The sequence below is a fragment of the Drosophila sulfurigaster genome, chromosome X (genome assembly GCF_023558435.1).
Source record: "Drosophila sulfurigaster albostrigata strain 15112-1811.04 chromosome X, ASM2355843v2, whole genome shotgun sequence".
Classification (NCBI taxonomy): domain Eukaryota; kingdom Metazoa; phylum Arthropoda; class Insecta; order Diptera; family Drosophilidae; genus Drosophila; species Drosophila sulfurigaster.
In genome coordinates, this window is record NC_084885.1 from 3,060,696 (window position 1) to 3,086,078 (window position 25,383).

Here is a 25,383-nt window from a genome sequence, read left to right on the forward strand (position 1 = left end):
CATTAAACACTGATGAGATATACCAAAATGCAAAAACCCAGCTGGTTACACTTGCGGACTGCTTTGAATGTTCGCCTTTACCAGATTTTCATTGGAAATAGCAAAATTACAATGAAATTACTTATGATATACATATTTCTGAATTTCCATAGATGTTCCTACACTTCATTTAGAAAACGCAATCAAATTGTTCATGAAGCCATGGGTTTTATAAATGACACAACTCTTTAAATCGTATATTTTCTTATGGGCAGCATCTTTTGCTGAAAATATCGAACTTATACGATATCTAATGTATTAATATTAAGATGTTTCTTATCCACTCTTAAGAAAGAAATAATTTGAATATCTTTAAAGAAAAAATATAAATTTTAAACTAATTTATTAAAAAATAATATATAGACAATTAAAAGTTAATACTTCATAACATTTACATAAAATCGCTTTAATAAAATTATCGATGTTTGCGGTTAAAATCGACGATAAGGCTAAGCAAAATAAACGATACATCGATAGTTCCATCGACGTTCCTTCAGCTCTTGTTGTCTCTGCTTCATTGTGAAATCGTCTCTCGAGAGAAATAGTAGTCCGTGTCTCTGTGAAAAGTATTCGAAAAATTAAATTTTCAATTGTTTCTTTTCGTCACGGTGAGTGTTTTTCTTTTTTTTTTTTTATAATTATAGTTAAATTAAATATTGTGGGACCCTGTTACTGCGTTCAAAAATGAAATACGGTGAAAGTGCAGTGGCTAATAGTCAACTCCGTTGTCATAGTTTTGTGCAAGAGTTAATTGTTTTTGTTTTGTGACTTGTGAGGGGCTCCGCTGGACGGCCGGCGGAGCACCACTTTTCGTAAGCTAGCTAGCATAGCTTTTTGATGGATACACACACATATTGCGCGAAGGCAACGTCGACGACGGCGGTTGATGGTGACTTCGTTTGCACGTCGGATGCGATGCATGGGCACACTTTAGTGTGGTGTATTTGTTGTTTTTGTTGCGTTTTCAAAATGGTGGCCACTGCAGACGACAAGTCGAAGGCAAAGTTTATAACAATTGGCAAATTATGGCTACTAAGTTTGACAATAATGCTAATACTAATGCTAAAAAAAAAGCGCGCCAATTTGCTTATGGTATTGTTCAATTATTAATATAGCCACACACAAAAATAATATGAGTATCATATTCTGATATTCTGGACAGCAGCATTATTGTTATTTTGGTTTTGTGTAATTGTGTATGTATGTATACTGGCGCTCAACCTCACGCACACACTGACACAGTCACGTACACGCATTGGCAATGACACATGCGCATCAAGTTTTTAGTATGCGTTTGTGTAATTGTGTGTGTGCATTGTTGTTCTTCTAGTTCGTTCTCTATTCAGCGCACAGTGACTTCACTACTGCAGTTCTGCAGTTGAGCTCCTTTGCCCAAAATTTGGTATATGGTAAAGAGCGGCACACATACAAGCCTGTGCATGTTGTAATTGTGATGTCTTGCAGCTGTTCAATACAAAACGCACACACACACGCACAGCTGCGTTATTGCTTTACGCGCGCTAAATGCGAACGACGCAATTTTTGTTGGTTGGTTGGACACCTTTCGCTCAATTCGCGCGCCTCTCACTACATTGCTCTCTGTCACACTAATTATCTATTGCTATTGCCGCAATGTTTGGGCTTTGTGTGTGATGCTCTATTGCTAGCCTGCTTGCACAAGCGGCATTTTAATGGAGCACCAAGCTAAAATTTCGTTTGTTTTTCTTCATACATGTAAATATTGATATGAAATAATGTGCAAATGCACAAAAGGAAACAAATTGGCAAATACATATAAATGCATGTATGTGTCTTTTAGTGGTGATCAAACATAAGAGTAGATTGTTTTTCTGTTTATTATCCGAAAACATGTACATACATTTCATGAATTTTTTCAAATTGCCAACCCATTAAACGTTATCTTTTGTCTTATTTTGTTTTTTCTTATTGAAATTGGACATTAGACATAGGACACATTTTAATAAGCATAACTATATTGTTATCGACTTTGGTTTTCGTTGCTAATGCACATTTATCGATGATATGTACTATGTCATGCAAGGGTATGCAAGCTTTTGCTTCATTGCAAAAGCTTCTCTCTCAAATGAATGTGTGTGAGTGTGTGTGCTGCTTTTGTTTGTGTTTACTCGAGTGGCGCTCGATTTGTTGTTGTTCTTTGGCTTCGCATTCTTCGTCTGCATAGAAAGTCTGCCGCATAAACTGCATGTACAGTGTATGTATGTGTGTGTGAGCTGATCTAAAACTAAGAAACCTACAACTCATTACTTCAACATGATTGATTCAGCGGGGCTAGCAAAAGAAAGGCATCAACAAAAAGCAAAAACAAAACAAAAAAGCAAAAATGCGATTCACGACGTACAGAAAAGAAAAGAAAGAAAAAAGTTTATGCACTCACACACAATGGCTCAAGAGGGCACTCGAAGCTTGCCGCTTGCTGCTTGCCACAGACGGCGACGACTCGTCGCAATTGAAGTGGAAGCTGAAGTGTTCCCAGAAACCAAGAGCAGCCGAGTTCAGGCCAAAATAGCTAAGGAAAAACGCACAAAAGGAAAATTGCTGCAGCAGCAGCTGCTACGAGAGATCTCAAGATTTCAACCCTCATTCTCATTCTCGTCTTGCGCTGCTGCTGTTGCTTTCTTTAAAGCCACAGTTGCCACAAACGAATCAGTTGCACGCCAGCGCTGCGGCGCTAAGCGTCGCATTCAAAGTGTTCTCTATAATCACATCTAAAGTCAAATACATCCTTCACTTGCAGCTCTGATCAACAAGAAGTAGAATGGCTCGTACCAAGCAGACTGCTCGTAAATCCACTGGAGGCAAAGCTCCTCGCAAGCAGCTGGCTACCAAGGCTGCCCGTAAGTCGGCGCCATCTAGCGGTGGAGTTAAGAAGCCCCATCGTTATCGTCCTGGTACCGTCGCTCTTCGTGAGATCCGTCGTTACCAGAAGTCCACTGAGTTGCTCATCCGCAAGCTGCCCTTCCAGCGTTTGGTGCGTGAAATCGCCCAGGATTTCAAGACCGATTTGCGTTTCCAGTCGGCTGCCATTGGCGCCCTGCAGGTGAGTTACTGTTCTACACACACAAACACTCTGTGTGGCATGCAACATACATACTATATTTCTATTATTGTATGCAATTACAGGAAGCATCTGAGGCCTATTTGGTTGGCTTGTTTGAGGACACCAACTTGTGCGCTATTCACGCCAAGCGTGTGACCATTATGCCCAAGGATATTCAGTTGGCGCGTCGCATTCGTGGCGAGCGTGCTTAAGGAGGAGGTTATATCGTTAAAACACAAAAAAACACAACAATTACAACCACAACACTCAAAACAAATCACATTCTTCATATATTACATCAATTCTTGTGCTTACAACAAGTTTGTCGCAAGGTTCGAAAAGCACAACATCAAAATGAAGCAGAAAAACACAACATCAACAATTTAACAATATTTGTCAATTTAAGCTTGATTTCATTATAACTTTCGCCAGCGTTATGTGTAACATTCATATGTCTAAATATATACCTAAATGTATTTCCGACTATATAATGTAGTCATATGTAGTTATGCAGTTGTAAAACAGATAATTTGTTTTAAAAATGCATCACTGTATATATGCTGAATATATTTGTGTGTATATCCAGATCATATAGGCTTATAGAAAAGCGCGCGTGCGAAGGCAAAAACAACATAATCTATATATGAATATTATAATTAATAACTGTAATTCTTATCATTATTATTATTATTGCTATTATAAATATGTATATTAGTTCATAAGTTTGTGTGTCGCCCGCTGCTCGCCTTGCATTTTGAATCACGTGCCACGTGCAACGAGTTGCCATTAGAAGAGTTGCGCTTTAACTGTATACGGCACAATGGTCAAACAAACACCCGAATGAAGCCACTGTGTGGCAGCGCAGACCGCCAAGTTACGTGTAACGCAAACAAAATTTGGATTCACGTTTGCTTGCCACAAGACGCAACGCCAACAGCGGGCGGCCAGGCTGATCAGACAACAACATCTCCGTCCAAATTGGCCAACAAACAGCGAAAAAAAAAACATCAGAAATGAGTACACATAAAAAGCGAAAAAGAAGAAAGCTGCATCTATATATATCTATATATATTATTATTATTTTTACTATTATTACATCTTTTTTTTCCACTTAATCTAACATAATTTTTGAGTAAACACACACACACACAACTTAACATATAATACTAAAAATATATATATAAATGTAACGGAAGAAGATATGAAGAAAAAAAAAACCATTTGGATTGGGCCCATCTGGGGCCGTGGTAGTTGATTAAATAAGTTTTAGATTTAAATGCATTTTATACGTTTAGACAAGATTATAACCACAACAACAACAACATTAAAAAACAATCAATATATACAACAAGAGAAAAAAAAGTAATACAAAAAATGCAAAGCACATTTTTGAGAATAGAACTTAAAATCAAACCATCATCTCAATGAAAACAACTTGTAATAGAATTCACTTAAAATAATATATTCAAAATGTGAAACACGATTCGATGTGAGATCATCTGTATCTATTCAATATATATATTGTAATACACACAAGTAATTCATACGATATATTAACTTGACAAATAACCCCTCCAATAATAATAAACCAAAAGTACAGAGATTTACATTGTTTTGTTGCATTCAACAACATACAACAAAAATGAAGAAAAACGAAAAAAAAAAAACAAAAAAAATTGCTGTAACATTGAAATCCATCTTCAATAGAACATGCAGACAAAAATCCCTAAAAAAAATACAAAAAATTAAATAAACGGTTTTTTCTAGAGAAAAAACCAAAAAATACAAAACAATTTGACTTTGTATTAGATACGGTTGGGTGAGTGTACAGTTGCCGCAAAACGTCAAACGTTGCTGCGGTATCAACAACCTATGCATGTGTAAGTATGTGTGTTGGTGTGAGTTTTGGGCAAAGCTTTTTGTTGGACGCCAGTTGCAGTTATTAAAGGTCAACTAGCGCCATCTATGGGTCTGCAGCGTTCAATTATCTGCACTTTTCTTAAGGCCATTGAATTGCCTTTCGCTTTGTGAACGATGTGGAACTACAAAGTACAGTTGTACTATGCATAATGCTATATGTATTAGTATTTCTTATCTTATATGTACATACGTATACGCTTTAATCGCTAATAGAACTTGTTGAGCTGGGCTTGTGCTAGATTCGGTCACGGATTTCACACATGTCTTATCGCCAATCATCAGTTGCAACCCACCTAGTAAACATGCTATAAGTATTTAGTTAGCTTCATTCTAGATAAGTAAGTAATTAGTTAAAATCATGCACTAATCGTCACTAAATGGATAAGATTTGTTTTTATCAGAGCAAGTTGATAATGTGTGACTATAAAATTCAATGTTTTTGGAATGCCACAAAAATATATTATGCAGAATATTTAATTACATAAAAAATGTATTGTATTAAAACTAGTAAGCATACAGACATATAACATAATATTAATTACATGTGTTTACGAGTATAAGCATCATGTAATACAATGTATTATGTAGGTGTAGTAACTTGTTTATGAAATAAATTATTTTATTTTTTCTTTAAATTATTCAATTTTTTATTTTTAAAGTAATTGCGCAAATTCAAGATATAGCTTTTGCTATGACGTCATACTATATAAGATAATGTTACATACTAATTTGTGCTATTAATCAATTTTTTAATAAAGTGAGTCAGAATAATGCAATATGCTTAACATATGTATATGATAAAAACTATCTTTACAGATAGTTGCTCATAAAAAACGGGCATAATTAATTTTGAAAATCAAATTAAAGCTTTATAAAAAAAATAAAAATGAAAACCATACTTAGCGAAGAAAGTACCTTTTTTGAAGAGCAACAAATGTACCATTTCGAATTGCAAGGAAATGTACCCAGAGTCATTTCAACAAGGTGGCAACGCACTTACTACAGCACAGCTGATAAAAGGTGACAGCGTTGCCAGATCATCGCCAAGTGGGCTCGCCCCGCTCACACAATGTAGTGTGTGACTTTCATTCATAGGACGGAGACAATGGAGGACAGCAACAAGTTTGCCAAACTACATCAGCAGTTTCTCTGCTGTTATCCGATCAACAAAATGGCCTGGTCGGTAAGTGCAACTTGCATTACATGTGCCGCATATATAAATATTGTAATTTGCTGCAGACACTGAAACTGCCAATGGAGCTGGAGGAACAACGTGCTCTAATTGCGGCGACCTGCGGACACGAGTTGAACCAGTTCTTCCCGGTGCGACGCAGCTACCAGGAAGCGTTTGTGAAGCGGCTGCTGCAGCTGCTCAAGGATCACGAGGATCTGCACGACGACATCTTCGACAGCATGTGCGGTCAGCTGGCGAAAGCGAGTCTAGACGATGCTGTCAGCGATGGCACTTCCAGTTCAACGACCACCTCCAGCTATGCCTACAAACATTATGTGCTGCAGCCGGGACAACACATCACGCTGCGGGAATCCAACAGCTTTGTCAGCGAAGGCACCACGGGACTCTGCACCTGGGAGGCAGCTTTAGCTCTCGCCGATTATCTGCTGCAACATGCCAATCTGTTGGCAGGCAAACACGTGCTGGAGTTGGGCGCTGGCGCTGGATTGTTGGGCATACTGCTGAAGCATCGCTCGCTGCAACTCCAGGTGGGTCAAGTGCTGCTCACCGATGGCAGCGCTCCTTGCGTCCAGCTGATGCGCCACAACATTGCGTTGAATTTTAAGGATGTGGACGATGTGGTCGCTACGCCGCAGTGCGCTGAATTGCGCTGGAATCGCGTGGCACAGTTTGAGTGGTCCAAGTATGCGATACCCGATCTTCTGCTGGCCGCCGATGTCGTCTACGATGAGACGCAGTTCGAGTGGCTGCTGCAGGCGCTGGATTACATCTTTGATCTGGCCCAGAATCGGTGTCAAATGCTGTTGGCCAGCACAGTGCGCAACGTGGACACGCTGCACAAGTTCATGGTGAAGCTGGGTGAGTTAGCTGAACTTTCGAATTTCGCATTTCGTTTGTATTTCTAATGATTTATTTGATTTATTTGTAGAGGAGCATCATTATCAGGTGACGCCGTGCGCCAATGTGTCGGCTTGTGCTAGCCACTTTTGTCGGGATCACACGGCTGCTGTGCAAATCGTGTGCATTAAACGTTAGCCAACTAATACACGCAAACCTCGCTTAGCGGCCACATAGCATTTAGTGGCCACTTGGGCGCACTTTAAAGAAAACATAGAAAACACTGCAAAAATTCTCTTTTGCTTCACTCGAAAATTGTGACCGTTAAACGAGGTTTACAAGTGTATTACTTACAAACAAAACAAAGACAAAAAAACGAAAAAAAAAAACACTAAACTAAACAAGAAAACAAACACAAATAACAACTCAATGCAATGCCGATCATTGGCTAATGGTCGGTATGGTGCCATCGTTAAGCCAACGCACATTTAGCTGCTCAATCTGATGCTTCATGAAGATAATGCCATACACCTCATACTGTATGTCCAGCAACTTGATGCGATGCGTCCGCGGCACCTTCATGCCCACCACCAACGCGACCAGGGCCGTGATGATCATGAACACAAATCCCTGGGCCATCAGCGTGTTCTCATCGCGGGCATAGAAATACGAGTTGCTCGTGTTGGCCACAAAATAATAATACACAACACTGGTGCTGACCAACTTGAGCGTGTAGGAGGCAAAGATGATGCACTCCGTGAAGCGCAGATGCGTCACCTCGAGCAGCACAATCTGCTGGCTGGAGTACGCGAGGCCGAAGAGCACGAGCAGAAACCAGAATGTCACTTTCGACCCCGTCGTCCCATAGATGATCATGCCCAGCACCGTGATCAGCAGCATCAGCAGCTGTGTGCTCACAAATTGCACCTTGGCGGAGACGAAGCGCAGACAAATGAGCGCCAAGACGCTGCCTCCGAAGATCACCCAAAACATGGCATCCACATGGGCCAAATCATTCAAGCGCACGGCATCGTTCAACGCAAACCAGAAGACCAAATAGATGAACAGAGCGAATTGAATGGCCTCGGTGAAGAGAAGCAGGAACGTGACGTGCCACTGCTGATTCTTGGTCACGTAGAAGAACTGCAGCCGCTTGATGACATCGGCACGCGACTCAAATATGCTGCCATTGGCATTGGCAATGCGCAGGTCATTGTCCAGACTATTGCTGGTGTCCACAGTGCCCAGGACATGCAGCACTTTGAGGCCAATGACGATGGCCAGCATCACGGCCGAGATGGAGAGATATGTGGCAGCAAAGTTCACATAGATGCCATCGATGGCCTGCTCCGGCGTCACCGTTTCTCCCGCGTTCTCCTCCAGATTCTGCACATAGGCGGCGCCAATCAAACTCACAGCCGAGGCCATGCCCATCAGATAGCAGCTGCAGCAGCCGGAGATGAGCAGAGCGCGACTGTCCTTTGAGCTGATCGTGAGCAGGAATCCATAGCCGGCAACGAAGGTCAGACTGTGCGCCACATACGACATATAGGCGCCCACGTGATCTGTGGCGAGAAATGGAGAAAGAGAGGAGAAAAGGCGAATTAGATAGAAAGATACATTTTTAATTGAGTGTGAAGATAGAGCGGGGAACGATTCAGTTTTTTGCATGTCATCCTATTAATATTCTTATCTGCTGCAAATGAGAAGCTTTAAGCTCGCTTAGCGTGGAGCTTTGTTGATCTTTCTTGTATAGCATCTCATCTGAAGATTAGTATTTTGAATAATTCCAAATGAATTGTAGTTTGTAGCTGCATTTTGTTGTCCAGTTTCAAAGCGAAGCAAACAAAAAAGTCTTTCAATTTAAATAGCTATCTTTTGAAATAGAAAAGCGTGTGCTGATAACACAGGTAAATAACACAATTTTGGGATGGAAAACAGCAGCTTTCTAAAGCTCTTAGTGTATAAAAATTGTTAAAATTTGTGTCGTACATTTGAGGATAGGAAAGTGTCTTAGTTTTAATAATAAATGTAGAAGCTAAAGAGGATTTCTAATCGATACTAAAAAGGGATTCCATAGGTGAAGAATTAATATAGTATAGGCAATAAAAGTGTGAACTGAAAGGGATTAATTAAATAGGTGAAGGATTATTCAAAATTAGCATATTATAGACGAGGCCTTATAATGTCAGATAATGTTAACAAAAGCCACTCTAGTTTCTCTATCTGAGTGTTGTTCGATTAATCCGCATTTCCTCACAAGCTTAACACTCATCAGAGCAAAGGAAGTATTACTAGAAAGATGGTTTATTTGTAGAAATCTTACCATATCCATCGGCAAAGTAGAAGCAGCTGGCAATCAGATTGAAGACTCCAGTGCCAATGAGCAACAGTGGCTGCCAGTAGACGATGCATTTCTTCAGATACTTGAGCAGCAGAAAGCAAAGAGCTGTGAACAGAGTCAAGCTGGCACCCAAGATCAACGGTCCATAGTCAATGAGATTGGCAGCGAGATGTCGCTCAGCGATGAACGCACAAATCGTGTAGCCAAAGATGAAGCCAGCGGGCAGAAAGCACAAGCAAACTGAGAGTGAAAGAGAGAGAGAGAGACAATTAAAGCTGCTGTCTTTTTCTTTTGCTTTCATTCAATTCGATTCCATTGGATTCGAAACTTACCCACATAGCTGGGTGCATATTTAAAGAACTTGATCACACATTTGCCCCATAAATTCGACATGGTTTATTTTGACTCAGTTTGATTGGTTGTTGTGATTGTTTCGTTGTGTGTGTGTGTGTCTCTAATGCATTGTCGCGAATTAATTAATTGTTAATAATACTTATTATTTGAGCTTTATGTTAGGGGGAAACCAACTCATGGGGTTGACTGATGAGCCAGCAATGCGAGCAAAGATTGCGTATACTTTAGTGTCCAAGTTGGCAGTCGCAGTACTTAGATAAGATAACCAGGTAGCCAACCAGCCAGCCAGCACCTGCATGATGACTAATCTGGGCTATATAGTACAGATATATGCGGATGCCCGCCTCAAAAAAAAAAAAAAAATAACAGCAATAGCAAAAAAAGCCTGATAAGCATGATAAGTCGCCGCGCCAGAAAAGGGAATTCAAATTCAAATTCAATGAGACTCCACTCCAATCAATTTAGATTCTCTGACTCTGACTTTCTCTCCCACTTCCTCTCACAGTCACTCGCTGGCTGATAATAAAGCTAATCTCATTGTTACGCCAGTTGTGTTGATGTTGATAATGTGCGTCTTAAGCCAAAGGCAGCTAACGGCTAAAAGCTCCCCGGGGAGCGTCTAAAGTGAACGCTGCTTAAGTGGAACAAACATTCGCCTGTCACTTTGCATCTTTGCATCTGCACACACACACACACACACACACAAAACTTGGCGGTTGGCGGGGGAGACAATCGGGCCAAGACTTTGTTTACCTTTGAGTTGACTTTCGCATTTATAGGGTTGTGGCGCAGCCATGCGGCATGCCACACACAAGGTTGCTGACAATTCGAAGTGCTCTCTCGAATCGTTCTTACAAATCGATTAAGCTATTTATTGATGACAAATTGATTCAATGGGGTAATGAAATTACTAAATTTTAAATATTGATTTTTTGCACATTACATTCATTTTTATTTTAAATAGTTTTAGAAGTTTCTTTATGATGGTACAATATTATTCAAAACTATTTCTAGAGAGCATTCTTACTTTTAATAATTTTAGCAATTATTTGCGTAGTCAAATGTTTAAAATTAATAATAATTTAGTTTTTTCTGATCGAAAATTTACTAAAATTAATGATTATAACATTTATTAGCATTTAATAGAATTTAACTAAAAACGTTTTATTCTTATTTAAAGTTATAATCTTTTTTTAATTGGAAAATCCGTACGGAATAAATAAAATGTGTGTTTGTTATATTTAATTAGTATATGTTATAGAAATTTTTGGGTATTTCTTTATTAGCATAATATATATATTTTTTATATATATTTTAAGTTACGTAATAAAAAAAATAATATAATAAAAATACATAATATTATAATAAAATAAAAAGAAATAAATAAATAAAAAAACATCTTCATTGCACATTAATATTAGTGTCTAACTTAATAAGTGCAAAGCAAAACATTTCAAATAATGATTTCATACTTTTATTTATATATATTTTTTTTTAAGCTGTTATTTCATTACGCTATTAATTTTAGCGTAGTAAAATAAAGAAATACAATATTTACATCAAAATAAATAATTTCAAAAAATGTATATACAATCTGAATCGAATTTTGACGAAGATAATAAAAAATAGCTTGTAATAACTTACAGCATTTGATATATGATTAAATTTTATGATTTATTTATTGCTTCTAAGGTGAGGACGCACTTTGTGACGTCACACGGAGCGTTGTTAAGGAAAAAGGTGTTGCCTACCTTTCGGGGCATCGAATGAGCCATTGCGTAAGCCGCACTTTGAGTCTCGGGAGAGCGTCGCACAGAGGGTGTAAATGTCAGTGCGGTAGAGCGAGACGGCGAGCGACGACGGAAGAGAGAGCTTGCGCCTGTGACCCAAGAGCGACCCAGTAACCAAGAGAAAGACAGAAAGAGAGAGCGAGTGAGAGGGAGAGCCAGGACTGTGTTGGATTGTGTTGCCTTTGGACGGCGATTACTTCCGGAATTTATTTGGCGAGTGCACAACAACAAGGCAGCGACTGGGCAGCAAACAGAACAGAACAGAACAGAAGCTGAAGAAGCTGGCGGATGAAGGATAATTAAAGCGATGTTGTAGACGGACGCAGCAATCACAAATCGCCGGCTGGCTTGGAGCAAACAACTCCACACACACACACACGCACAACTGACAACTGGCAAGTGTGTGTGTGTGAGTGTGTGTAAGCGAGATGTATATGAGCATTTGGTGTCACAATCTGAATCTGAGTAGCCGCAGCCTGGCCATTGCCCTGGTGGCCTGTGTGACGCTCGTCTATTTCTCCTACAGCTTCAATGCCTGCCTCTTTGCCAGTCTCTCGCGCACGTTGCAGCAGGTAAAAGTCAACACTAACAACTGCTTGCCACACTTGCCAAACACACATCTCCTCTTCTTGCACTTCTCATTCCAGAGCAACTTGCGCAATTTGCTGACGCTGCCGCAACGCAATGACACAAGCAGCAGCAGCAGCAGCAGCAGCAACAACGCAGATGCAAGTACAACGGCAACGCCATCGACAACCAATGCAACAACGACACCACCCACCCACCCGGCTGCTCAGCCGTTGCCCAGCATCGATGGTGCACCCAAATATCAAATGCTGCGCCAACAGGGATTGCGTCCCTCTCGCCATCTGCCCGACACGCTCATCATTGGCGTGAAGAAGAGCGGCACTCGCGCCCTCTTGGAGTTCATCCGCCTGCATCCGGACGTGCGTGCCGCCGGCTCCGAGGTGCACTTCTTTGATCGGCACTATCAGCGCGGGCTGCGTTGGTATCGCCACCACATGCCCTACACCATCGAGGGGCAGATCACGATGGAGAAGACGCCCAGCTACTTTGTGACCAAGGAGGTGCCGCAGCGTGTCTATCACATGAACACGGCCACCAAGTGAGTGAAATTTGCAATAATATTGAGATTCTTGCACTTATCTGCAATGTGCAATTAAGTTAAACATAGCATGACACTCATTTTGATATGAAACGCAGACTTCAAAGTCACAGTTATCGAATAAAATTTTTGGTTAGTTAACAATTGGTGTAACTTAGTGGCAGTTGTGCGTTTAACTGCACCATTTCATAATAAATCATTCTTACAATATTTGACAGTTCTACAAATATTTTAAACATCAATAAAAAGTGCTTATCTTAATAATTGCACTTATCTGCAATGTGCAATTAAGTTAAACATAGTATGACACTCATTTTGATTTGAAACGCAGGTTTCAATATCATTGCGTTTGAATAATGTTTTCGCTTGCCTGACAATCTGTGGTACTTAGCGGCAGTTGTGCGTTTAACTGCCACTGTAAATCATTTAAAATCCTTTTTACAATATTTAACAGTTGTACAAACAATTAATACATTAGAAAAAAAGGTTGCCTTTGAAAATTATGTAATAATCCGATAGGTGCAATTATGTGCAATGCATTTAATGAATGGTTTAATATAACTTCAGTTGTACGTTGAACTGCACATTTTCATAGAACATAATTTGTAGCATATTTAACAGTTACTGTGTGTGCAAATGTTTCAAACATAAATAATAATCAGAAAATTTTAAAAAATTGAGCAATAATCCGATATGTGCACTTATGTGCAATGCATTTAAATTATATCGGCTTTTTGCGAAGTGCATTAAATTTGATGCATTTAAAACCAAAATTATTTGGCTCACATTTTATTTGAAATGCATATTTGAAATTCAGAGCGATCATATAAAATTTATGCTCTCCTTATGAATGATGTAATATAAGTGCAGTTGTGCGTTTAGCTGCAACTTATAATTGTAGAATTTGTTTGTAGTACCGATTTGCGGTGTCATTAAACTGTAAATATGTTGTAACAAATCCAAAATCGAATGCCTCTTAAAATGTTGTGCAATTATCTTCAATGTGCACTTTAATACACAAATGTGCAATTATCGACATTATAATTAATACACTTCTCGCCTGTTTTGCAGACTCCTGATTGTGGTGCGGGATCCGGTGACGCGTGCCATATCCGATTATACGCAGGCGGCCAGCAAGAAGTCGGACATGAAACGCTTCGAGCAGCTGGCCTTTGTTAATGGCAGCTATGCGGTGGTGGACACCAATTGGGGACCGGTTAAGATCGGTGTTTACGCGCGATATTTGGAGCGTTGGCTGCACTTCTTTCCACTGTCGCAGCTGCTCTTCATTAGCGGCGAGCGTTTGATTATGGATCCGGCGTATGAGATTGGACGTGTTCAGGATTTCTTGGGTCTGAAACGTGTCGTCACCGAGAAGCATTTCTATTTCAATGCAACGAAGGGATTTCCGTGCCTCTTCAAATCGGAGGCACGTTCGACGCCGCATTGTTTGGGCAAAACGAAGGGCAGAAATCATCCGCATATCGATGCCAATGCCATTGAGCGTCTGAGAGAATTCTATCGGCCATTTAATAATAAGTTTTATCAATTGACTGGCATTAACTTTGCCTGGCCCTAAGCGACAGAGCGAAAAAGCGACAAAGCGAGCGAGATGATGTTGTGTTGGTCGCTTATCTACAACGGACTGATATTGTTGTTTGCATTTTTTATACATATTATATACTATACTGTGTACTCGGTAACAAATAGTTGATATATATACATACATATAGATATACTGAATAGTATAATGCGTTACGCAATATTGTAACGTTTATTGCTCAATTAATTGTAGCTTTACTCCAACTCAACTCTCACACTGACACTGACACACTCACTGAAAAACGGTTCCTTCTCTCAACTCTCAACTCTTGACACGCACAACTACTAAAACTACGAATACTACTATTACCTACTATCTTATATACATACACGAGCATAAACATAAAACATATACATACATACTATATATAGTTATAGTATACTATATAATGGCATAGAACAAATAGAGCTTACTACGAATTCCTAGAGTGCATCCTCGATCCTAACAATTAAACAACGATGAGAGACAACAATGATAGTAAATTCACACACAAACACACACACACACACACACACACGTTACGCACAACCTAAAACATAAATTTTGAATACATTCCACATATAGTTCAAGAAGATAACATACTATATATACAACATTACTATATTCAAATTGCATGAGCATAGCTAAAGAAAAGACAAAAAACAAACTCAATTATTACATTTAAATAAATTGATATTTCATAAATTGGCTAATAACTCTTTTGTGATTTATAGTACATACATATATATATATATATATCTTATATATATATAGCTAAATTCCTGCCACCCCCCCCAACTTGCGATAATCCGAATTGACCGCAATGCCAGCATCATTCAAGCCATTTGATATGCCACAAATGACCGAACCACGATGACGATACCGCTCACATTGATGTCCCTTGGCCTGCAGACTGTTGACATCCGCTTGCAGCATGCCGTACTCATATTGCAGCACATTGGGCAGCATCTGATGGTGGAAACGTGCCGCATCGATGGCACTCTTAATGTCCGCCCGTTGCCACAACATGCGCACCAGCAACGGGGCCAGAGCTGTTATGATTTTCGTGCCACCGGCGGCACCAACAACCAAACGCACCTTGCCGCTCTCACGTTCGGTCACGATAATGGGGCACATTGAGGACATGGGCCGTGGGGCGACACCAATCGCATTCTTGCCATCGATAAACGGCAGATCAAAATAGTTCCTCAAGTGACGCAACGAATAGTCAGACATCGCATTATTGAACAACACTCCTGAGCGTTTGCCCATCCTTCCGCTGCCGAAACTAAACGGAAAACAAAGTGTCAACATATAGTCGAAAGTTTATGCTGTCTGTCAACTTACTAAAAGTTGATCGAACTGGTCACGGACACAGCGTCGCCATTGTGCAGCACCGAGATGTGCGCTGTGCCGTGTTCATCGCGTGCTTCGAGTCCTCCACTCGCCCCATAATGCGACGAGCTGTTGAAGGTTTCTGCATCGTCAATCAATTGCGCGATGCGAGCTGCCAATTCGGGACTGGTGAGATTCGCCAGGAGCTGAGGAAGAGAAATACCGAAATGAAATTAGAAAATACAGAAATCAGCAATACATACAGTGTTTAATGAAAAAGTATTCAAGTACCGACTATTTTAGTTAGATAAAACTTAGTTGTCAACAAACAATTTCTATTCAATTACTCCACTCTCAATCTTATGAGCTGCAGAAGAAAGAATTCAACGGAAAGTAGAAGATTAATTGGACACAAATCAGTTGCCTAGAAATAAATAGTTATGGCACTTAAATATAATTTGATCTCGATCTTGTTAATCAATCTGCAGAAGAATTTAACTCAAAGAGGAAATTGTATTAGATACAATTTAGTTGCCCATAAACAAATAGTTGAGGCATTTAAATATAGTTTGTACTCAATTGCATCTCAACTATTAATCTTATGCGGTGCAGAAAAGAATTCATCGTTAGAAACAAATGCAATTTGAATGAAAATAGATGCCTATAAAAATACAAATTCTGACGTTGTGACATTTAAATGTAATTGGCATTCAATTACTTTTAAATACTCAATATTATGAAGAGGGAGTAGCCTTTAACACTTTCAGAAACTGGCGGAGGTTTCATTTTGCTATGTGTATAGTACTACTTGTATACTATAGGAATGCAATCCAGGGGCAGGAATTCAAATAGGCCAATATAGGACATGCTTTGGGGAAATGCTTACGTTAGTTTTATACTTTATTGGTGTTCTAACTAAAGATGTGATTTGGTGAACGGCCAAGGCTGTCTTAGCTCTTAGCTTGTTTTCCTATTTCTTTTTATTCATACAAGTATACGACAAGCTACGGTTATTCCTAGTAGAGGTTTGCGTTACCGGAAAGGCTAGAAAAATAGACGGACGCCATTTGCCTGAGCACACTGTTCACAACTGAGCTATTTGATAACCCAGACTCTCAGTCACTCTGAGACTCATCCTGGTTTGATATGACTGGGAAGGGATGTGGTCAGTTTTGAGAGAGCCGAATCTTCACATATGTTCTTTAGAGCAGTTACTATTAGCTTATCCTAAATTAATCTATTGAAACTTATTTTTTATTGCGTATTGAATGGTAATTTGAAATAAATAATGTATGCTATTATTTAGTTAGAGCTAGAACTAGATTTTCTATTGCGATTGAATAGTATTTGAAGTTGATATATGCCCCATTTAAATTCAAGAAAATAGTCTCGTATTTTGCGCAAGCACATGAAAAGAGCTGAGATAGTCATTACGCTGCAAAAGAGAGGGACAGAGAGAGAGAGCATCTATGTATATCGAACCTGCTCGTTAGCTGCATCATCCAGTTGCCAGCGTTGCACGAAACCAAACTTCATGGCCTCAACAATGCGATGGATTTCCAGGGCGCCCAATTTGCCCGTTGCCTCAAAATCGCTGCGAAACTCGCGCAAAATGTTCATGATGAATGCAACAATGTGTCCGCTTCCAGGCGGTGGCACCAAATGCAAGTCCAGCTCATCCAGTGGCACAACTAGCGACTCTGCCAGCTGCACTTGTGCGTTCACCAGATCCTCGCGTGTAATTCCGCTGTTGATGTCCCGTAGATCGGCATAAACTTGCCCCATCAATGAGCCATTGTAGAAGCTACGCGGTCCCTCGCTAGCGATGGTTTCGTATGTGGCACACAATTGCTTCGGCGGTTGTATGTGGCTGCCGAGACGCCAAAAATCTCCCGTTTCGGGATTCACAAACATGCGGCTCAACAGCGAATCGGATTTGATCATTGCGTCATTGATGAGCAGCGCATCCAATTGATGTTTGTACAGTGCATAGCCGGAGTGGCACAATGCCAATGTGGGTGCCACCAACTCGTGCCACGGCAGGCGACCGTAACGCTCGTGGGCCACAGCATAGCCCAAGAGCTCGGTGGGCACAGCGATGGACCAGCTCGATTGTTGCAGTTGCTGTTCATTCTGGAATTTCGCATAGTCCAAGGCGCTGCGCGACTGTGGCGCCATCTCTCGACTCAAGATGCTAACTGCTCGCCGCTCGTTGTGCAGATAAATGTTCATCAACATGCCGCCTCCCAATCCCATGCTCTGGATGCCCAACAATCCGTTACATAGCAGTGCGGCAAGTGCTGCATCCACCGCGCTGCCACCACGTTGCACAACATCTCTGTGATATTCCTCAATTTACTAATCATTTCATTTAAAACGCTCTTGTGAAGTGTTGACTTACCTTGCTATCAAGCTGCATTCGGCGTTGTCTGAGCAAATTGCAGATTGTTTGAAATGTTGCTTCTGGGAGCTGGATGGTGGCAGCGGCATCTCTGGATTTGGCAGTGTTCTTGCCACATGTCGTTTACCTAAACAATGATTATATGTTGCGCATTTGTTGTGCACTTGTCTTACTTTGCCAACTTACCGCGGTTCTCGAGCTGTCCATAGTAATAAATTGCAATCAGCAAGCTGGCGATGCCAAATAAAGATACAAAACGATTACAAATCCATTGCAAGAGCATCATTTTGTTTATCCTAGTTGTTGTAATAAGTAATTACTTTGTATTCGCTTCATTTTGTGCTTTAAATTTGTTTTGTTGCGTCTTGCAGCCAAACGTAAACAAGGATATCGAAACAGGCAGCGATAGTTCGATAGGCATGAAAAGTGTGGAGTTGCGCGATACTTTTACTGAGCGAAAGTAATGCTATCGATAGCACAAACGGCGCATTTTTTAAATTTCAAGGTAAGCAATTATAATCGTAATTGAATTGTTATACAATTTAATTAAAGAATAAATGTTATGCAAAATTTGAATATATGTGAAATATAAATGAAAATAAAACAAATGAATTAAATTGTATTTATTTTAATTGCAAATAGTGCTGTATTGAATTCTGATAAAACAATAGAGATTTTTACTTAGCTAAGTAATAGGATATTTAATAGCTAACCTTAATACTTGTGTTTTAGTCACATTCAAGCAGCTAAACTAACGTTATGCGCTTTTTGTGGAATACAATATTTAATAGCTAAGGTTATAACCTCATGAAGTGACTTTAGCTAGAGAACCTGACCTGATGATCAAATGCCCCGTTCTATGCAAAAGTCGTGACGAAGCATTGTTGCATTGTTGTTGTTGTCGCTGCAGTTGTAATAAATGAATGTAGTGAAGAGGCACCTTTATAATTGGTTTTTGGCGTGATCTTTGGTCAGCGACAGCAGTTAAGATTCCCATGGTATGAGCAATGTAATTGATTTGTGCATCCGCTTGCCATATTATTATTATTGCTGCACTCGCCAAGCATTCGCACTCGCACTCGAACTCATACTCATACTCGTATTCGTACTCTGCAAGAATCAGAGTGTACATGAATGAAATTTAAAAGCCATAAATCTTATGTTTTTATATTGCACTGCGCAGCATGGCCATCAAATGAACAAATCAACTGATCCAACAACAGGAAGACACATTCCGGTTCGGTTAAGTTCGTTGATCGTCAATGGAGATGGAGATGGAGATGGAGATGGAGATGATGGCAATGGCAATGAATGAATGTGTGCTGCCTGCAACTTGGATTGGGATCTCGCATATCTGACATCTCTTTGGGTTGGGTTGGGGAGTATCACACATCTTGTCTCCGAACATGGCAAAGCTAATTCCAGCACGCGTCTCTCCTAACTATGTATGACGAAATGTACGCAACAAATACAAATGCCTACATCATCATGGCACCTGTCAGACGTCAGTGGCGGCTTAACAGCTTAAATGACGCAACGAGCAGCAGCAGCAAAAACGAGACAGAGAAACGCAGACGCAGTCTGTGGTGTCTGCGAAAGAGAAAGAGATGGAAACGCTGCTCCAGATTGTCAACAGCGTCAACACCTTGGTAGCGACAAACAACTTAGCCAACATAATTTGCCTCAAGTATTTGTGTGTGATGAATTTATTTTTAATAACACTGCACAACAAAATGCTAGAAAAAAAACAAATTATATAAATATGTAATACCAAATAATTAATAGAATAATAATGAAAACTTGAAACTTAGTAAAATATTAAAAGTTAAACAAAAATTATCTAACATGATTGTAAATGTTCCCATAACTAATTAAGGTAATCCTGTACGGTTTTAACAATTTTGCTTCACATAAAAGAAGTAAATTTATTTTTTGTATAGTTTATTTAATAACTTAAAATGTATTCTAATTTATTTAAAAATTTAAAATCAGACTATGCAATCTACTTTTTCAGTATGTACTCTTACAATATTTAAAAAATAAAATCTGATTATGACATTAAATTAAAAAGTTGTTTGAGAATAAGACAAAGCCAGAAATAATATCATCCTTTATATGACAAGTTTCAAAGATTATATAAACAATTTCAAAATTAAAAAAAAATGTATTCACAAAATGAAAATTTTTTTAATGTGAATTTTTTTTTTTTTAAATATAAACATGCTTACTGAATTTTATTATTGTAGAAATATATAATATATTGTAATATCATATTTTTTTAACTGGCTTATACTCATTATTGTAGTTTTTTTTTTATTTTTATTTATTTATTTATTTTTATATTCCCTACCAAATGAAAGAAGGGTATTATAACTTTGTGTCGGCAGGAAATGTATGTAAGAGTCAAAAGGAAGCATCTCCGACCCTATAAAGTATATATATTCTTGATCAGCGAGACGATATGGACATATGGACATATGGCTAGTCCATGTGTCTGTCTGTCCGTCCGTCAGTATGAACACCTAGATCTTAGAGACTATAAGAGATAGAGCTATTCATTTTTTTCGACATCACTGCTTATGTTTCCAGGCAGATCAAGTTTGTTTCAAATTTTTGCCACGCCCACTTCCGCCTACTTACTGGGGGTCTTAGCTGCTTTGGCTGACAATCTGGTATATTTTGCACTCTATAGTATATGTATATTGAATTTGGTACCATATCAATATACAAAATATACCACTTGGTATATTTTAAATATTTATGTGGTACATTATTTCGGTATATTTTGAGAATTATACCCAATATTTTGATTTTATTCAACATGTAGCTTTCTTACTTGTGTTTTATATTTTTGTGCTCCAATATAATGTTTACACCGAATTGTTTAAAATGTATTTAAAGTGAATTGTTGTGTTTTAAAGAAGTGCAAAAAATTCGACATTTTTAAACGCGATTACTAAGAGAGTTTTCAAGCAAAAAACTCAAAAATATTACCATGTTGCCCAGTGTTTTGCTTTGAGCGTTGAGCGTTGACAAGATTCCCGGTGATGTCCAGACGGCAGGTGCAAACAGGCGCATAGCTGGAATTACGTTTTAATTGTCTTTGGGGGCTTTTGATGTTCTGCTGCTGAGTTTGAGATGAGACAAGATGAGTCGAGTTGAGTTGAGTTGAGTTGAGTCCGTGATGGCATAAAAGCTGATGCAGTTAATCTAGGCAGGCTTAGCGGGCGCTTTTCCTGTTCTCCGCATCGGAGACATCGGATGCTATGATCTACTATAAGCATGGCCACACGACACTCCACTCCACTCCACTTCAGTCCACTCCACTTCATGCTGTGTGCTTGCTTCCAAAAAAAGACTACACAAGTTGGGTGCGGGGACGGGGGAGGCAAGCGGGGAGGAGTGGCTGCCAAGTGACAACATTCTTATTTCGCATACACGAGGTGCTGATCCTAAACGCGACTGCAGTTGTTGCTGCTGACAGCGTCTTTTTGCGTTTTGTTTTAAAAGACTGCCAGCGAAAGATGCGGAGAGAATGATAGAGGGAGAGGAGACAGAGAGAGGAAGCCACCATTCCAGAACAATTGGAGGAAGATATCGTGTATTTATAGACCTGGCCCTGAGACCATTTTCACAGTTGGCTTCGTTCACTGCGCCCGTTCCCTGATCTTTAGCATGTGTGTGCCGCCCCTTGTGTTTTCCATCCGCTTTTCTTTCCACTTGTGCAACATATTTTCATTTAATTGCGTTTAATTCGAAAATTACAAACATTCAATTTGATCTGTTTGTTGATCCGTTGATATCCAATGCTCAACAGTTTTTCAAAAGCAAATAAAAAGCCAACTCAACATAAATAATAAATAACAAACAACCAATAACATAGAGCTCAGTTGAGTTGAGTGCGTTGCTTCAAGTTCTATTGCTGAATGAATGACTCATTGACTGAATGCTTTACTGGTTGACTAATTGATTTGACAGCTCACAGTTCGAGCTGCAAACTTGAAAATGAACTTTTCCACGGCTTTTACTTTTACTGCATAAATAATTGCCAGAACTCAGAGTTCATAATTGCAGAGCTTTCGCCTATTTCCCATTAAGAAAAATGGCTTCGAGTCAAATTTGCTAAAGTTTCGTTTTATCTTAAATCTGTAGCCATTTATGTCTACTTTTTAGTTTGGACTTTTCTGGAAAATAAGAATGTAAACTGGCTTTGACGAAAATGTGAAAAAACTATTAAATTTTCTTTTCCGACTAAAAAAAAATGTTATTTTACACATTTATTTCCAAAAGTGGTCCGCATTTGGAAGTTTTTCTATAATTTCTTCAAACTGTGATTTAATTTTGAAATAGTTTCATGTTAGTGATGCATGTATGTATATCATAAAAATATTATTTTACTTTTTTTGCATATCGGTATTTAGAGTAAAAAAACATATACCAAAACATTTTTTTTATTTTAAATAAAGATGAATTTAATAGCTCTCGATTAGTGCATTTATTAGAGTTAAGAATGATTTTGCAATGGTCTTCTGTTTTAAGATAATTGCATAAAGGAACAAATTCGTACGAAAAAAGGAAAGAAAGAAAAAAGAATTTTATCGTAAGACAGAAAAAGTTCCTAATATTAAACTGTGCTCTAAATAGTAAGAAACTTACTTATTCTTAAAATTGTTTCAGCCTATGGTATAATTATGAATTTCTAGTATTTAATAATTAAAGTGTATTATTTGCACAATTTTTCATAGTTGAAATAAGTTTGTGTGATTGTTTTAGTTAAACTTGTTCAACAGTCCTGACTCCATTGAAAATAATAATATTCAATAGCTTTTAATGTATAAACGATTTATTAAATAAAATATTTAATCAGAATATCATTACAATATATGCTCCAAGGTTTTATTTTATTAATTCTCAATGCCTTATATTTTCAATTTTATTTTTTACAAAGAAAAAACTATAATCTAGTTAGCCAGGGAAATCTTGGCAGAATCTTGTCAAGCTGGAAGGCAGATCCCGCCTAGCTTTAGTCAGTCTTAGTTCTAAACTCGTACGGGAAACAACTTCGGGAAACATAAAATACAAAACTCAAAATTGTACGATAATAATAATTAAAATATATATTTCTTTTTCGGGGAACAAATGTTTCGACTCGGGTCCATTGTGCGCTGCATCGATGCGCTGTCGGTGCGTCGTTTGATGGCCAGGAGCTACGGCTCCGCATTGGCTGCCGTATTGCCGAATCGCTCGATGCCGTTGGAGCAGAAGCAATCGTCAAAGCTAGATGAGGAAAAACTGTCGAGTGAGAAGATTATTGGACGCAGCTACAGCGAAGCGTTGGAGCTGAAGATGGCGAGTGCCAAGGAAGATGCTCAGGAAATGGTTGATGAGGTCACCGCTGAAGCCAAGGATAAGGGCAAGAAGGCGGTGGAAAAGGGGAAGGCAGGCAAGTCAGCGGGTGGCGATGGTGCCAAGGAGCCACCAAAATCGCCACCAGCCAAGCCAAAGGCTAAGGAGGAACGCTTCAAGTCCTTCGAAATCTATCGCTGGAAGCCAGGCGATGAGCCCTCGATGCAAACCTATCGCATCGATCTCAATGATTGCGGTGCCATGGTGCTCGATGCCCTCATTAAGATCAAGAATGAAATGGACGCCACGCTGACCTTTCGTCGATCGTGCCGCGAAGGCATCTGCGGCTCGTGTGCGATGAATATCGATGGCATCAATACGTTGTCGTGCATCACGGCCATCGATACGAATGTGGGTAAGCCTTGTCGCATTTATCCACTGCCACATCTGTATGTGAAGCGTGATCTGGTGCCGGATTTGTCGCAATTCTACGATCAATACCGTTCGATTCAACCATGGCTGCAGCGCAAGAATCTCGATCGCGAGATCGGCAAGGCGCAATATCTGCAGGCTCTCGAGGATCGCGATAAGCTCGATGGTCTCTACGAGTGTATTCTGTGCGCCTGCTGCCAGACCTCGTGTCCATCCTACTGGTGGAACAGCGAAAAGTATCTGGGACCTGCCGTCCTCATGCAGGCCTTCCGCTGGATTATCGATTCACGTGACGAGGCCTCTGAACATCGGCTGTGCCAGCTAATCGATCCCTATAAGCTATATCGCTGCCACACCATACTCAATTGCACCAATACGTGCCCGAAGAATCTCAATCCGGCCAAGGCTATCATCTCGCTGAAGCAGATGCTGGCTGGCATGAAGAAGAAGCCGCCACCGAAAATGCAGACTGATCAAATGTTCCCGACGTCGGGTTAAACGCAAGTTTTCATTTTACTCTCTCCACTCTACAAGTCTACAATACATTTTTACATTAGATTTGACTGATCTACACTGTTCGAGATTATTTTTCCATCGTCTGCATTCTACACATCAAGCAACTCTACACGAAACTACATTCGTTGCCTATATTCTACACGATTGTACACTTCTCTACACTACTCGCTTTACTCTACACTACCGTCAACTACTCCACACTTCTGTATACGACTGTGAACTACTTTAATCTTCACAATTCGGTGCTGTCCTCCACTATTTCAAACTGTTCTTATAGAATCTGTTTATCTTAAATGCATTGAACCGTTCACTAAATAATGTAGGGAAACACGTCAAAATTTATGAATTTGATTTTACAATTGGAAATTGTATTCTAAACTAAAAATAAAACACACAACCTAACATTTGTTAAACATGTTCGATAATTAAAAAATGTGCAATGAAATCGAAAGACTTTTCAATTAATATAGTTTGAAATATTTCAATATTTGAAAGAAATCGAAAATTCAAAATGTGAAAGTGTAAAATGAAATGTATAAAATACTTTTATTTTAAATAAACATCAGCTTTATTATATACTACTTTTATTTTAAATACTTGCACTTTATTATTTACTACTTAGAATCAACATTTTGAATTGCCTTTATAAATTACTGGAATTGTTTAAATTAAACAATAATAATAAATAAATAGTAAACTTTTAATAAATAAGTTACGGACAAAAAACGTTTTAGAATTTTCTGAACAGATTCAGATACATATATGTATGTATGTATATGTATAGGTAGATGATGTTTTGCTAGAAGAGAAATAAATCTTTATTCTTTTGTTGAATTTCTAAATTAATCATTTGGTTGCGGGATTAAAGAGATGCGTTAGCTTAAGAGTGTCATTCCATACGATTCCACGCCCTCTCGATTCTATTTTGGAAGCGGTAGCAAATGAAGAACAAGAACATAGCGGAAGCCCTTGAATATTCAAGGATTACAAGAGATTGAAATGTGAAGTGAATCATTTGACTGAAATGTTTCAATTTAGACAGTGCCGAAAGCATTCGTTCGTTTCTCTATTCCGCTCGGAATTCTAT

General features: G+C 39.1%; 6 protein-coding genes across 6 annotated transcripts; 4 read left to right on the forward strand and 2 right to left on the reverse strand.

Annotated features, from left to right (window-relative positions):
* Positions 1-506: 506 nt before the first annotated feature.
* On the forward strand, positions 507-4,353 carry LOC133847749 (histone H3.3A-like). The gene is made up of 3 exons (XM_062282950.1): positions 507-647; positions 2,816-3,118; positions 3,202-4,353. The coding sequence occupies exons 2-3, from the start codon at positions 2,837-2,839 to the stop codon at positions 3,328-3,330; spliced, it is 411 nt and encodes a 136-aa protein (XP_062138934.1). The 5' UTR covers positions 507-647; positions 2,816-2,836; the 3' UTR covers positions 3,331-4,353.
* A 1,708-nt stretch (positions 4,354-6,061) lies between these two features.
* LOC133847340 (protein-lysine N-methyltransferase EEF2KMT) lies at positions 6,062-7,351 on the forward strand. Its single transcript, XM_062282310.1, has 3 exons — positions 6,062-6,221; positions 6,278-7,091; positions 7,162-7,351. The coding sequence occupies exons 1-3, from the start codon at positions 6,144-6,146 to the stop codon at positions 7,266-7,268; spliced, it is 999 nt and encodes a 332-aa protein (XP_062138294.1). The 5' UTR covers positions 6,062-6,143; the 3' UTR covers positions 7,269-7,351.
* Positions 7,352-7,364: 13 nt separating this feature from the next.
* On the reverse strand, positions 7,365-10,073 carry LOC133847338 (uncharacterized). Its single transcript, XM_062282308.1, has 3 exons — positions 9,747-10,073; positions 9,397-9,654; positions 7,365-8,635 (listed from the first exon to the last, which is right to left on the reverse strand). The coding sequence occupies exons 1-3, from the start codon at positions 9,805-9,807 to the stop codon at positions 7,512-7,514; spliced, it is 1,443 nt and encodes a 480-aa protein (XP_062138292.1). The 5' UTR covers positions 9,808-10,073; the 3' UTR covers positions 7,365-7,511.
* On the forward strand, positions 8,629-14,946 carry LOC133847339 (heparan sulfate glucosamine 3-O-sulfotransferase 6). Its single transcript, XM_062282309.1, has 4 exons — positions 8,629-8,980; positions 11,461-12,130; positions 12,206-12,684; positions 13,756-14,946. The coding sequence occupies exons 2-4, from the start codon at positions 11,987-11,989 to the stop codon at positions 14,261-14,263; spliced, it is 1,131 nt and encodes a 376-aa protein (XP_062138293.1). The 5' UTR covers positions 8,629-8,980; positions 11,461-11,986; the 3' UTR covers positions 14,264-14,946.
* Positions 14,947-14,952: 6 nt separating this feature from the next.
* LOC133847336 (glutathione hydrolase 1 proenzyme) lies at positions 14,953-18,387 on the reverse strand. Its single transcript, XM_062282307.1, has 5 exons — positions 18,189-18,387; positions 18,003-18,129; positions 17,084-17,939; positions 15,614-15,807; positions 14,953-15,554 (listed from the first exon to the last, which is right to left on the reverse strand). Exons 1-5 carry the CDS (start codon positions 18,286-18,288, stop codon positions 15,041-15,043), a joined length of 1,791 nt encoding a protein of 596 aa, XP_062138291.1. The 5' UTR covers positions 18,289-18,387; the 3' UTR covers positions 14,953-15,040.
* A 4,639-nt stretch (positions 18,388-23,026) lies between these two features.
* Positions 23,027-24,741, forward strand: LOC133848314 (succinate dehydrogenase [ubiquinone] iron-sulfur subunit). Its single transcript, XM_062283813.1, has one exon. The coding sequence runs from the start codon at positions 23,142-23,144 to the stop codon at positions 24,276-24,278; it is 1,137 nt and encodes a 378-aa protein (XP_062139797.1). The 5' UTR covers positions 23,027-23,141; the 3' UTR covers positions 24,279-24,741.
* Positions 24,742-25,383: the final 642 nt, after the last annotated feature.

What these genes read in the sequence shown, in the direction of transcription:
- LOC133847749 (XM_062282950.1), top strand. Translation starts at nt 2,837, where the DNA reads ATGGCTCGTACCAAGCAGACTGCTCGTAAATCCACTGGAGGCAAAGCT. An exon ending in CTGCCATTGGCGCCCTGCAG is followed by an intron (nt 3,119 to 3,201) that starts GTGAGTTACTGT and finishes ATGCAATTACAG; the next exon opens with GAAGCATCTGAGGCCTATTT.
- LOC133847340 (XM_062282310.1), top strand. Translation starts at nt 6,144, where the DNA reads ATGGAGGACAGCAACAAGTTTGCCAAACTACATCAGCAGTTTCTCTGC. An exon ending in TCAACAAAATGGCCTGGTCG is followed by an intron (nt 6,222 to 6,277) that starts GTAAGTGCAACT and finishes AATTTGCTGCAG; the next exon opens with ACACTGAAACTGCCAATGGA. An exon ending in CAAGTTCATGGTGAAGCTGG is followed by an intron (nt 7,092 to 7,161) that starts GTGAGTTAGCTG and finishes ATTTATTTGTAG; the next exon opens with AGGAGCATCATTATCAGGTG.
- LOC133847338 (XM_062282308.1), bottom strand. Translation starts at nt 9,807, where the DNA reads ATGTCGAATTTATGGGGCAAATGTGTGATCAAGTTCTTTAAATATGCA. An exon ending in ATATGCACCCAGCTATGTGG is followed by an intron (nt 9,655 to 9,746) that starts GTAAGTTTCGAA and finishes TTTCACTCTCAG; the next exon opens with TTTGCTTGTGCTTTCTGCCC. An exon ending in CTACTTTGCCGATGGATATG is followed by an intron (nt 8,636 to 9,396) that starts GTAAGATTTCTA and finishes TTCTCGCCACAG; the next exon opens with ATCACGTGGGCGCCTATATG.
- LOC133847339 (XM_062282309.1), top strand. Translation starts at nt 11,987, where the DNA reads ATGTATATGAGCATTTGGTGTCACAATCTGAATCTGAGTAGCCGCAGC. An exon ending in TCTCGCGCACGTTGCAGCAG is followed by an intron (nt 12,131 to 12,205) that starts GTAAAAGTCAAC and finishes TTCTCATTCCAG; the next exon opens with AGCAACTTGCGCAATTTGCT. An exon ending in CACATGAACACGGCCACCAA is followed by an intron (nt 12,685 to 13,755) that starts GTGAGTGAAATT and finishes CCTGTTTTGCAG; the next exon opens with ACTCCTGATTGTGGTGCGGG.
- LOC133847336 (XM_062282307.1), bottom strand. Translation starts at nt 18,288, where the DNA reads ATGATGCTCTTGCAATGGATTTGTAATCGTTTTGTATCTTTATTTGGC. An exon ending in GAATGCAGCTTGATAGCAAG is followed by an intron (nt 17,940 to 18,002) that starts GTAAGTCAACAC and finishes GGAATATCACAG; the next exon opens with AGATGTTGTGCAACGTGGTG. An exon ending in ATGATGCAGCTAACGAGCAG is followed by an intron (nt 15,808 to 17,083) that starts GTTCGATATACA and finishes TCTCTTCCTCAG; the next exon opens with CTCCTGGCGAATCTCACCAG.
- LOC133848314 (XM_062283813.1), top strand. Translation starts at nt 23,142, where the DNA reads ATGTTTCGACTCGGGTCCATTGTGCGCTGCATCGATGCGCTGTCGGTG.